Genomic DNA, 13,161 nt, shown 5'->3' with positions numbered 1-13,161 from the left:
AATCAATTCAAAATTGTTTAAGAATAATAGCACACCATATAATTAAAGTGTCTTTTTAAAAATTTGAGACAATTTCAATTTTCAGGTATCACTTTTTGTGTTTTCTCTTTCCATAAACTAATTATATGATGTACCAAATCAATCTAAACTCATACATTAAGGACTACTTTAATAATTTCTCTAACATTTTATATATATTATACACACATGGTGCTCTTTGAGAATGCCGGTGAGCAGCGTTTAGCAAATGGTTTTTTAGCTTTTGAGGGTATAAAAACCCTATAAGCATAGAAGTTTGTTGCAAAGATGATGGCACTGTCGGAGCTCACCGATGACATTGTTGGGAGCATGGCCGTTGGAGCCACTTTCTCAGATTTTGTGAGTTTCTCCTTCGACACATTTATATCCAATTGAGAGTTTTGAGTCCCAAGCTAGTTGGGTTCGGTTCCGTTGAGTACATCTGCTTAAACACAAGGAATGAACAACTAAATAAATAATTGAGCCCTCTTTTGGAGAATGAAAGACTTGATACATGTGAATTTTTGACTGAAACTCTTTGGCGATCGATCCCCTTGGGGGGCATCACAACTGATTTTTATTGAAGTAACATCTTTACCCAATGGAATTTGAGTTTTAGATGATAGATGGATTAGGGTCATTGTTTTTGGTATATTCTAGATTAAGATGAGTCCTTGTTAAATATATCACATCCTATAATTTGTAATTTTTAATATCAATGCGCCATTTGCTGTAGCTGTTTAGGTACTTTATCTTTTGGAGAAAACTTTAGTACTTCTTGTGATACCAAATGTCTTTGAAATAGCATAGTTTTAGTGATAATCTAACACCATATTCTACTGCTGTTGCTGCTATGTAACATTTACCTTCCGCCTTCCATAATGTAAATGGTTCATATGTGGTCAAAGTAGTTCTAGGACTCAGAAAAATAGCATACTAAAAATGATTGAAGAAAGAAGAACTAAGATGCATTCAGGATAACAGCAAAGCAAAGAAGAGGACATAGGAATTTGGTTAACTTGGTCCTATGTCTACCAGCCCCCTCTCCTTAATGCATTTGTTTAACTGCAGTTTAAATGAAAAATAGCTAGTTGAAGATGAAATCAATGATGCTTTCTACTTTCGATATGCGATCAAAGAAACCCTTTATCATAATGTGGATAGACAAGATTAATGATGACTAATTGTAAACAAACCTAGGGACAGATCCATACTTTTGAGCTCACCGTACACATTCATGCCCTTTTATGCAACATCATTCTTTTAATCTTTCTTGGCCTTTTCTTTTTTTTTTTACCGTTATCTTGTAGCTTTACTAGAAATTCTGCATCCTGTGAGACGTTCTTATCGTTAATGTAATGCTTTATCAGGATACATATATTTTTTATCGCTGTTTCAATCTATTAATTTTAGCTTTGGATCTACGGTAACCTTGCTTTTACCTGGGCATATCTCTTTTTTTTTTTAGGGTGGGCAGATAAACTCACTTGATTTTCATCGGACAGAAGATTTGCTGATAACCGCTAGTGAGGATGACTCAATTCGACTTTTTGACATTGCCAATGGAAAGTAAGTTCTTGAAACAAGCTTGCAAGAAAAGCTCTTCGTGTAATTTTCCTATGTATTGTCCACTTACATTATTGTGGCAGGTCATGATTCATGCCAAATTAGTAGATTAAACATCATTCATCATCTATCAAAATATGATGTTTATAGTGTCATCTGAGATTGGAATTCGTTTTACAGAACAGGACTATAATAAGAAAAAGCATAGCAACAATCCTTGAATATGTTATTGTTCAGATCATAACCAGGGTGCAAACCTTCAGTATTGTCTTTTGTCTCCTTTATTTAACGACTTGTAAATCTCCATCAGATCATTACCCATTTTTGGGCTTATCAGGTTCTGTCAACATCATATTCTTCCAGCTTGCAAATTCTGTCACTGACTTCATGTTTTTAAGTACTACTCCCTCCGTTCAAATTTTTGTTACACACTTTCGGTTTTAGTCCATTCAAAAAGAATGAGACAATTCTAAATTTGGAAACAATTAACTTTCTACTTCCCATTTTTCCTTGAGAAGCTTTTATAACCTCACAAATACCATGGCTTGTTTAACGCCACAAGTTTCAACAATTTTATAGCCACACAATTTCTATGACATATTTCTGCCCACAAGTTTCAAAAATCTGAATCTCCAATTCGATCTCTGTCACGTAAATTGGCATGGAGTGAGTATAAATTAGTTGATTTTGTGTAGTTTAAAACTAATATTTTTGAAGTTAGTGTATTTTTCATATATAAAGAGTATATGCACAGATTATGTAATCATCTGGTATTATGAGTTTGTAGTTCCTATAGTTGTCTTTTTCTCTGTGATTATGTATTTTCAAAAAGCCTCATGTATTCTGAAAGCAATCCTTCAATCAATATAAGATGTTACTACGTGGGCTTAAAAATGTGAAGAACTTATAGTAGAAGAGCATTTTAAAAAGTTATAGGTTCACAGGAGGACTGCATTAGGCTGCAGCAGCCATTCCATAGAAAAACCTAAACGTTATAGAAAAAAAGTGGCTGAAGAAGTTTCAATCATTTTGGAACTGCGCCATTGGTTGATTAGTATGGCAAACTAAGAACATCACTTCCAAAGGTGGCCATTATATCAGAACAAGAGTGCAATGACTTTACCATGGTAGGCCCATATGCGACTATTTGGGAAGTTACAGAACTCCTGTCTACAGGGCTCTTAAGCATGAAAAGCAACTTTGACATGAATATTTAAGCTATGTTAAGAAGCTTGACTCTAAATATTTTTGGGCTGGAGCGATCTATTGGTGTCGTCTTGACTGCGACTGATCCATTTTAATTGTTGATTATGTACCAAGGAAATGTTCCCAGGCCTTTGGTCCAGTGGTAACATCGCATCGTGTGATGTGTTGGTTAGGCACATTTCACAGGTTCGACCTTACCTTAGACAGAAGCTTAGTATTAAATGGAGAAGGTTCTAAGGGGCAAACCCATTATACACCGAGTTTCAAACCCGGTGCCATTGGATCTAGGGTATTTCTCAGTTCTAAAAATTAATGTACCAAGGAGCGGTTAAATTACTGGTTCAAATTCATTTCCAGATTATCTTCATTGTCCATCATTAGAGGAAAGTCTGTCAATGATGGAATCATACTAGTTCCACATTTGACAAAAATACTATTAGGTTGGGGAGAATATAATTACCTTGTGCGTATTTTTCCATTTTGAAATCTTTTATACAACTTAGGGGTTGTTTTGTAGGATGGTTTAGAAAAAACAATGTATGCATTAGGCTTGTTTACTACTAATACTTTGTTCTGTACACTTTTTCAACCTACATTAGTTATACAGTCAATGCATTCATTGCTAATACTTTGTTCTGTACACTTTTTTAACCTACATTAGTTATACAGTCGTATTCGGTATTATGCTAAGTATAACTAATACATGGGAAATCATGGTATTAGCAATGCAAAGAGTTTTAATGAATGTATTAGCATGGTTAAAGACACATTTGCCCCTCAAAGCCTTTTCCACATCCTTTCCTCTGCTTATGAAGGGTATTTTTGTAAGCAGATAATTTTCTTTTAGAAATTATGCAATGCATATTGTTTTTGATACACCAAATCAGACATTGCATAATAAATAATCTTAGCATAACTATTGCAAGCATAAATACCAGCATTACTAATACACCGTATTCAACACTATTCTTATAAATCCTACCAAACGACCCCTTAGGCTTTAGACTGATTCAAGACATGATTCTGTTTGTTCCTTCAGCAAGTTTTAACTTTTGCATACTGCAACTAATGTCTCTATGAGCTATCTTAACTAGACCAGAATATGTAGTTCCTATCAAGTTCTTTTTGACCTTCAGGTTGCTGAAGACTACATATCATAAGAAGCATGGAGCTGATCGAATATGCTTTACCCACCACCCTCATTCTGTTATATGCTCTTCAATACACAACTTGGATGTGCATGGAGGTGATTCTCCTTAAACGAACTTCTGATTTTGAATTACATGAAAGGATAGTTTACATGTTGCTTTGTGTCTGCTGCCAGAGTCTTTGCGGTACCTATCCATGTACGATAATCGATGTCTTCGTTACTTTAAGGGACATAAAGAGAGGTTGGTGCATTTTTCTTGGTATTTTTCTCAGTAATAATTAGAACAATCTGTGTTTTCTGTAGAAATATGGGGATAGACAATGGCCTACCTGATTTTCTTACGAGTTCTTACTATGCTGAAATGGTTGTACACGTGCCTAGAATGCTTGATTTACTGATTTAATTTGAGCATTTGTTTTCAAATAATTTCTTTTGGATTTAAAAAGATGTTATGGAGGTTTATGTATGTTCTCTCCGAATAGAAATAATAGTTGTTATAAGGTAGAAGAGAAATGAATCCACGGTTAAGGACGAAATGTCCTACAAAACAAACATAACAGACATTTAATGGGTGACATTTTATGTATAGTAACAGTCATCCGTTGACATTATTCTTTTCCTTTTGTCCCTCTTCCTACCACTTAATTTTGACATAATGATTATCTTTGACTCTGTTACTCTGATTTGGATGCAGGGTTGTGTCACTGTGCATGTCTCCGGTTAATGACAGCTTTTTGTCTGGATCTCTTGACCATAGTGTGAGAATATGGGATCTTCGCGTAAATGCATGCCAGGTTGGTATCACATTTTTATGGAATGAACCTAGTCTTCAATTATCAAAGATTTATTGACTTGTCTTAGAGCCTGTTTGACTTAACTTTAAAAAAAGTAGCTTTGTAAAGGTAGTTTTTAAAAAGTCAAACTTAAGTAACTTTTAAGTTAAAAAATGAATAAGTAGGGGAGTACCTACTTTTAACTTTATAAAGAGTCATTTTAAACTTATTTTAAGTTATTTTTAACTTTGCCAAATTCTCTCAAAAGCGAAAAATAACTTGGAAGTAGGTTTAACCAATTTTTAAGTCAAACCAAACAGGCTCTTAGTAACTTAGTGGACTAATAAAGGGGGGGGGGGGGGGGGGGNATGGGGGTGTAACGGTTGCTTGACCAACTTTCTTAAAATCTGACTAATCCATTGGGTACATGTTACCTCTCCCTTAAGAAGATGAGAAGATATCACCTAGTTTTTTTTTTTTTATCTCTGTTAGGATTTGAACTCTAGTCTCCCATTCCAACTACATTAGCTATTAAGTCAACACTCTATGAGGAAAGTCCAATTACACGATTAGTAACATAGAAAAAAGGTGTTATTCAACATATACCCTAAACCCTAAACCCTAAACCCTAAACCCTAATCCTATCCAATGAAACAAAACCAAGAAAAAGTGAAACTAATTAAATGAGCTTTTGGACAAGTTGAGGAAATTAGGACAATCTTTTGTAGAACCGGAAACCACTTACATTTATTAAGGTTGAGTTGTTCTCTCTGTGAACTAAACTTGGCATGTGTAATTGTGGTTCCCACTTATGGACTTTGCAATAGTGTTTTCAGAAGCAATAAATACAAAAATGACAAGGGTCCTAGAGCTTAAAGCAGGAAGCAAAGTGCACGCTTCACTTCAAGCGTAATTTTAAAAGAATATCAAAATGAATATAGAACAAATAAAAGGAAACTAGATAAACAAGAGCTCAAAAAAATAATGTATCTATTAGCAAATCTTTCAATTTTCAAAAGAGCTGATACTTTAAGTAGTTTGGTGGTAAGAGGAGTCTTTGTTTAAATTTAAATTTAGTTAGATGATTTGGAGGCAAGAGGTGTATCAGTAGCCTACATTAGGGTGATAAAGGACATGTACAAAGGAGCTAAAACGCAAGTAAGAATGGTGGGAGGAAACTCGGAGCACTTTCTGTTATGGTCCCCCGTTATGGATCTAGTTATGGGACACTGCAAGATAAAATCTGAAGTTTTCTTCCTACGACCTATGGTGCTGGTTGATTAAGAGAGAACCTACAATCTCTTGAGTTAAAGTACTCAAAAACTGAAACTACTATTCTTCTTCCGTTTCCTGAGACAAACAGATAGTTAAAATACAACACTTATAAGATAACTACCCCTAGAAACTACGACATGACTTCCTAACATTACTGGAATGAAAAACTGCATTGCTACAGGAAAATAACTACTACTAAAAAGAAATAACTACTGCTGTAACTATTGGATGACTAAGGAGTGATAACATTACTCTCCTCCTTCAAATCATGCTTGTCCTCAAGCGCTAAGTGCGAAAAGTATTAGTATTTCTCTCCAATCAAGCAAACTTTTCCTCATCGTCTATAAAGTCAATCCAAAATAATTTCTTGCATTGATGACCTTGGAATGGTTCATCACAATTGAAACAAAGTCCTTTAAGTCGCCTATTGTCCATTTCAGATTTGGTCAGTTTCTTCACAAATTAGGCTTGTTGTTGAGCTGAGAAATCTGCTGTCTTGGATTTGCAAGCATCTAACAATTGCGAACAAACAGGTTGTTCCTTGCGTTCATAAAGCCTGGATAAACTCATCACCGTAGCCAAATCTAAAGGATTATGCAACTCAACCTCAATTGCTATTAAATTAGTAAGACCGCTGATATAAAGTTCAATCATTTGCAACTGAGTGAGTGTACCAGCCCGCGAATTAACTACTCAAACTTTTCTTGGTAATCTGCCACAGACCCGATCTGGCATAACGTAGCCATTTCTCCCAATTTCTGACTTCTGATTGGTGGCCCAAAACAAAAGTTACATTGACATTTGAATTCATCCCAAGATGGTTGAGACATATCTATCTCTCGTTGAAGAAACCAAAGTTGTGCATTCCCTTCTAAATGAAAAGAAGCAAGTCCAACCCTTTTTTCTTCTAGAGTTTGTTGGTGTTGAAAGAAGTGTTCACATCTGTTCAACAATCCCAAAGAGTCCTCTTGGCCATTAAATCGTGGGAAATCCAACTTTGTATGTCGAGGAATGATGTAACTTCCTCCTACTTTTGATCTTGACCCTCCTGCCACTTTAATTTTTCCCTTCCAACCACAATTATAACTTGTTTTTTCATTTGAATCAGAATCGACCTTAGAATTCTCTAAATCCTTTGCGAGTGCATCCAAGCGAACATTTATTGCTTCCTGTCTGGCGAAATTGGTTGCACATTCTTCTTGGAACAAGTTCACCAATTGTGCTAGTTGATGTTGAATTTGGTCTCCCATAACTCCTGACTCTGATATGGTTCCTTGTTATGGATCTAGTTATGGGACGGTGCAAGATAAAATCTGAAGTTTTCTTCCTACGACCTATGGTGTTGGTTCGTTTAGAGAGCACCTGCAATCTCTTGAGTTAAAAGTACTGAAAAACTGAAATTACTTTACAAGCATTTCCTGAGACAAGCAAATAGTTTAAATACAACACTTATAAGATAACTACCCCTAGAAACTAGGACATGACTTCCTAACTACAGGAAAGTAACTACTACTAAAAAGAAATAACTACTCCTGTAACTATTGGATGTCTAAGGAGTGATAACACTTTCCTATGGAGATGGGGTTACACCAGGGGTCGACTCTTAAGCCTGTTTCTATTTTATATTTTCCTTGGTGATGGATGTATTGACGCGAGACATTCAAGATGAGGTGCCATATTGTTGACATTTGTGCATGACATAGTACTAATTGATGAGACACACAATGGAGTGAATGCTAAGTTAGAGCTGTGGAGACAAACTTTGGAGGCTTAAGGGTTTAGGTTGAGCAGGACTAAGACAAAATATGTGGAGTGCAAATTCAATGACATGATGCATGAGGTAGGCGTGGAAGTGAGGCTTTACGCATAAAATATCCCCAAGAGACATAAATTCAAGTATCTTGGGTCTATAATCTACAGGAGTGGAGACAACGATGATGATATCACACACCGTATTGGTGCGGCGCGGATGAAGTGGAGGCTTGCCTCTAGAGTCTTGTGTGATAAAAAGGTACCACTGAAATTCAAAGGTAAGTTTTATAGGGTGGTGGTAAGATCGACAATGTTGTATGAGGTTGAATGTTGGTCAGTCAAGAACACCCATGTCCATAAGATGCATGTTGCAGAGATGAGGATGTTGAAGTGGATGTGTGGTCATACTAGGAGTGATAAAATTAGAAATAATGATATCCAAAATAAGGTGGGGGTGACTCCTGTGGTGGACAAGTTGAGGGAAACGAGACTGAAATGGTTTGAACATGTAAAAAAGAGATGGATGGATGCACCAGTGAGGAGGTGCGAGAGGTGGTTATAGAGGGCACGGGGAGAGACAAAGGAAGGCTGAAGAAGTAATGGGGAGAGGTGATAAGATAATATATGACACAATTTCAGGATACCGAGGACGTGATCCTAGATAGGAAGGTGTGGAGGACTCGCATTAGGGTAGAATGGTAGTAGGTATTGTAGTGTTGTCTTGCTTAGGGTAGACTAGGGTCTACAATGGTACCTGTATTTTTTTTAAATCAGTATCATTGTTGTTTATGGTGTTTCAATAATAACATGATTTAATTGTTGTTTTGGCTACTTTTGCACTATTCCTTGCTATTTCCTATATTCTCTCCATTGTCTCTTTTATATTCGGAAACAACCTCTCTACCTCCACGAGGTAGTTGTAAGGTCTGCGTACATTCTACCTCTCCAGACCTCACTTCTGGGTTTCACTAGGTATGTTGTTGTTGATAGATGAGTTTAGTTGAGATATTGTAGGCTTTTGAATTTTATTTTGCAGGTTTTGTGCAATTTCTTTTTTTTGTTTTCAAGTTGGTTATTTAAAGCTTTCCATGCTAAATAAAATTAAAGTGAGAAAAATTTCAATCATTCTTTCAACCTTTTTTGTTTCACTATCTTTTAAAAACCAACACTTATCTTGAAAGAGAAAAGAAGTAGCTACACGACGAGTCCTAATTGATGAAGTTGAAGATGAATATTTTGACAATCTTGATGAAGAATAAAAGTTCTAAACAATATTGTTTTGATTTTGCTAGTCTTATGGAGGATATTAAGCTACTTTCTAAATTGAAAGATTCGCTGATAGGTGCTCCCTCTGTTACAGTTTGTTTGTCCTGATTTGACTCAGCATAGAGTTTAAGAAAGTAAAGAAGACATGCATCTTGTGGATTTGGTCTAAAGGTGTGTGTAATGTATCAAAATGTCCTTTGAATCTGGTGGCCATGCCAGGTAGAATACTGAGTGTAAAGAGTTTCTAAATATAGAAAGTGGTGTTTTTTTGAAACAAACTAAAAAAGAATGTAAGACAAACAAATTGCAATAGAGGAGTACTATTTTTTCCTAGCTCTTGTTTATTTAGTTATATTATTACTTATTAGTGCACTGTTTATTTTGATATTCTTTTAAAACTGTGCTTCAATTTAATGAAGTGTGCGCTTCGCTTAAAGCCTTGTTGCTTTTTTTGCACTTCTCGCTTTTAAAAACACTGTTTTTAAAAGAAAAACAAGCTGGTGCATAGCTGCATTTTATTTGAATATTATTTTTAGATTACTCAGACTAGGTACTCATTGATCTGAAAGAACTGTATTTACAGAGTCAATTTGGCTAGTCACAAAATAGGTTCAATATCAGTTCTTATTCCTCTATACTCTTCAAGTGTGGGCTTATATGTTAATTAATGATCTCAGATGTTAATTCATCAGTGATTAGGGGCAAATTCCCAGGTTCACTAGGAACCTTTTTGACATTGTAGAATTGCAACTGTGGCAGAAATAGCCTCAGATTACAGCCATTTGCTTGTGCATGCATGACTGGGGTGAAGACACTATCTATGCCTTTAGTCCCACTTACTTTTGAGCAGGTTGGATGCTAATCAGCTGTTATGTTAGCATTTGTTAGCTCTCACAAATATTAGAAGTTCAGGTCCAGTGTGCTGTAGTGTTAAGTTAGTGTAAAGAACACCAGCAGTTGGTACTAGCTTGTCAAACTTCTACCTTATGAAACACATGCTTGTGATATATACTCACTCTTGCAGTTTTCAGGGGATTTTGCGTCTAAGAGGTAGGCCTGCAGTTGCTTATGACCAACAAGGCCTCGTCTTTGCAGTGGCAATGGAAGGGGGTGCCATCAAATTGTTTGATTCAAGACATTTTGACAAGGTTTGTGCCTCTAAAGTTCAGCTTCCTTTTGCATTACAAATAATGATTTTTTTCTTATGTTGTGATATGTAGGGTCCCTTTGAAACCTTCCTAGTGGGTGGAGATACAGCTGAGGTTTGTGACATAAAATTCAGCAATGATGGAAAATCAATGCTTTTAACAACTACTAGTAATAGCATCTATGTGCTTGACGCCTATGCAGGAGAGAAGGTTATTTTTCCATCAGAATTCTTCCCTTTCTGCTCTAGATTCTTATCTTGTTTCCTACTCCTTCCATCCCATTTTATGTGGCACCGTTTGACTTGGCACGGCATTTAAGAAAAAAAGGAAGAGTTTTGAAACTTGTGGTCTAAAACAATCCTTTGATATTTGTGTGGTTGTAAATCATTTCATTAAAGGTAAAAGAGAATTTTAAAGTTGAATTGTTTCTAATTATAGTAAGGTGACACTCTTTTTGGGAACACTAAAAAGGAAAGATGCCACATAAAATGGGCTGGAGCGAGTGTTATTTTTCATGATGTTTTGCGGACTTATCCAACACTAAATGACTATTTTACTGGTGCAGCGGTGTGGGTTTAATCTGGATCCTTCCCCGATAGCAATGGAGGCAACCTTTACACCAGACGGCCAGTATGTTTTTTCAGGTATTAGGTTAAATTTTTTGAGCTTATTATTAACCGAAGAATAATCTTCCTATATTATTGTTGGAGCTTAGATATTAGATATTAGCATGATCCCACTTTACTCCAGCCTTGGTGTGTATGTTTACATGTCATTTATGCTTGTGGACCGTAGCAGACTGCCAGATGAATTAGTTGGAGAGCATGCAAGCTGTCTGGGGACACAGACATCATTAAAAAAAGTCGAATGTCCTATAGGAATGTCGAAGCAGTATTCTGTACTTCCAGAATGCCAGCCCTATCTTTGTGCCTTTTTGGTCCTTATTTTTCTGGAATATTTCATAGCCTGACCTTGGGAGCCTTATTAGTTGCCAGTTATGCATAGGTTATCATTTGGACACACTACAAAAATGTTAACCATGTATGAAAGTGTTTTTCATTTTCTATCTTTACTGATTAATGATCATTTACTGAAATAAAAATAGATGAGTGAGAAAGTGAAAGAGTATACCTATAATCTTAGAGCTTGACTAGTACGATTCTTGTATTTAAGTTGTGAACCACCAGTAACCTTGTATAAGCACAATGATTTGGCCGGTCATCAGAATTTAACACCTTTCGGGCCCTTTCAGGAAAAAGTTAAATGGAAAAAATAGGTTTTCTAGCAAGAAGCTAGAAAGAAGCTAGAACATATTGCAGACATTGTTTAGACAAAGAGTATGAGGGAAAAGAATCTTTGGCACTAGGAATTATGGTGAAAATTATCTTTGGGCAATAGTGATCATGCATTGCCAGCCCTGTAATTCTTTTTGTCTTGCGCCTCCACTTTGATGAGAATTGTTCTGCTGTCAAGCTTGGTTCTTATTTTTCATCCTGTTCTTAATATGAAGTGCTCACTGTCAAATGCAAACTTGAGGCATTCTTCTCTATGATCTTATAGTTGATACTAGAACTAAAATGGTCTGTATTCATGCTTTAAGGTTCAGGAGATGGAAGCTTGCATGCGTGGCACATCGACACGCAAAAAAAGGTCTCCTCCTTTTGGTTACTCTCTCTCTATTGGGCCTTTTTTACAGCTATCATTTGGGTCTTGGGAGCTGGAAATTTGGACAATCATTGATCCATCTGTTTGAGAATCGTGCCTTTTTGTGTACCCTTATTACTCATAAGGAGAACTTATCTACACTCCGTGTTTACCCTAGACCTTTGAACACATGTCATGTTTATTTCATATGCTCTTTTATCAGATGTATATTATGGCTTTAATTTTCCATTACTCATCAGTACAGTTTGTGTATTCTTTGATCTTCCAAGGACTAAGAAAAATGACTGTTTTGATAGATTTGTAGCTGGGATAGCCACATAGGTGTGGCATCGTGCTTGAAATGGGCGCCAAGAAGAGTCATGTTTGTTGCTGCATCATCAGTTCTTACCTTTTGGATTCCTGATCATAGAGGTCCTGGTGAAGCCGCTGGAGTCCAAGTAGAAGAACAAGTTACTCTTACTCAATGATGTCTTTATAAGTTACATGTGGGTGTAAACACACCTGGGCACTCTTAGAAGTTATATTGCCATTGTTGATTTGATTCTTGTCAGCGCTTTTATTTCCAAAGGTTTGAAATTTTATATGTCCTTTGGCTTCTCAAACCCTATCTCTTCGATATGGATTTTCTCAATCATTTTGCCCACTGCGAGCGTCATTCTACCACGGTAAGCTTTCTCCCCTCCGATCCTGACTTTTAGCTATTGGGTGTAGACGAGTTATCGTTGAAGATCCATATTGACTTCAAACGTGACTTTGTAATTGCAGTTTTAAAAGTTGCAAGTCTGTTTAGGTGGTGTGTACAATGAGGCTTTGCTATATAATTAGGCAAACATGTCGAGGGTGACGGTGGAGTAATTAGACAGCTAAAAGGTTATTTTGTTAGAGGGAGCGATATGCAATGGAGGGAGTAATTACATAAGATTGATTTTGAGTGATGTGTATGTATTAGTATTAGGTAATGTAACCGCTCGTCGTGCGGTTATAAATAATTTCATTAAGCTTATGAAAATCTTTTCCAATAATGGACTATTATAAAAAAAAATAAAAAAATTTAAGAACGTTTCAATATAAATTAAATGATTTGATAATATCACATATCTCAAGAATCGTAAGTCTATAAAGAATGACTTGAAGATATCTAGTCATTTTTATCTTTACATTATTTATCATAATATATGTTTGGTAATATAATCATGTTAATATTGATCGGTCTTTCAATGAAACGTCACTTTTTTTATTTTTTTTTGTACATGAAAAATATAGAATTTAATAATGTGAAAATTTTATATATGACATTTATTAGACTAATATTTTCAAGTTATAGCAGTAGAATAAAACTTTC

At 35.8% G+C, this 13,161-nt stretch overlaps 1 protein-coding gene across 2 annotated transcripts; it reads left to right on the top strand.

Annotated features, from left to right (window-relative positions):
- Positions 1-218: 218 nt before the first annotated feature.
- LOC125862276 (protein ANTHESIS POMOTING FACTOR 1) lies at positions 219-12,922 on the top strand. Of its 2 annotated transcripts, XR_007446031.1 has the most exons (11): positions 219-378; positions 1,487-1,587; positions 3,927-4,036; positions 4,115-4,181; positions 4,635-4,734; positions 10,038-10,154; positions 10,227-10,364; positions 10,720-10,798; positions 11,755-11,804; positions 12,116-12,484; positions 12,585-12,922. XR_007446031.1 is itself a non-coding variant. In XM_049542315.1 (10 exons), the coding sequence occupies exons 1-10, from the start codon at positions 307-309 to the stop codon at positions 12,284-12,286; spliced, it is 1,005 nt and encodes a 334-aa protein (XP_049398272.1). In that variant the 5' UTR covers positions 219-306; the 3' UTR covers positions 12,287-12,486. The 2 variants fall into 2 exon arrangements, 1 of the variants encoding a protein (XP_049398272.1); XM_049542315.1 differs by lacking the exon at positions 12,585-12,922 and having other exon boundaries at positions 12,116-12,486.
- Positions 12,923-13,161: the final 239 nt, after the last annotated feature.

Source organism: Solanum stenotomum, chromosome 4 (genome assembly GCF_019186545.1).
Source record: "Solanum stenotomum isolate F172 chromosome 4, ASM1918654v1, whole genome shotgun sequence".
Taxonomy (NCBI): domain Eukaryota; kingdom Viridiplantae; phylum Streptophyta; class Magnoliopsida; order Solanales; family Solanaceae; genus Solanum; species Solanum stenotomum.
The sequence above is the reverse complement of the archived record's forward strand: the minus strand, read 5'-3'. Positions and strand labels throughout refer to the sequence as shown.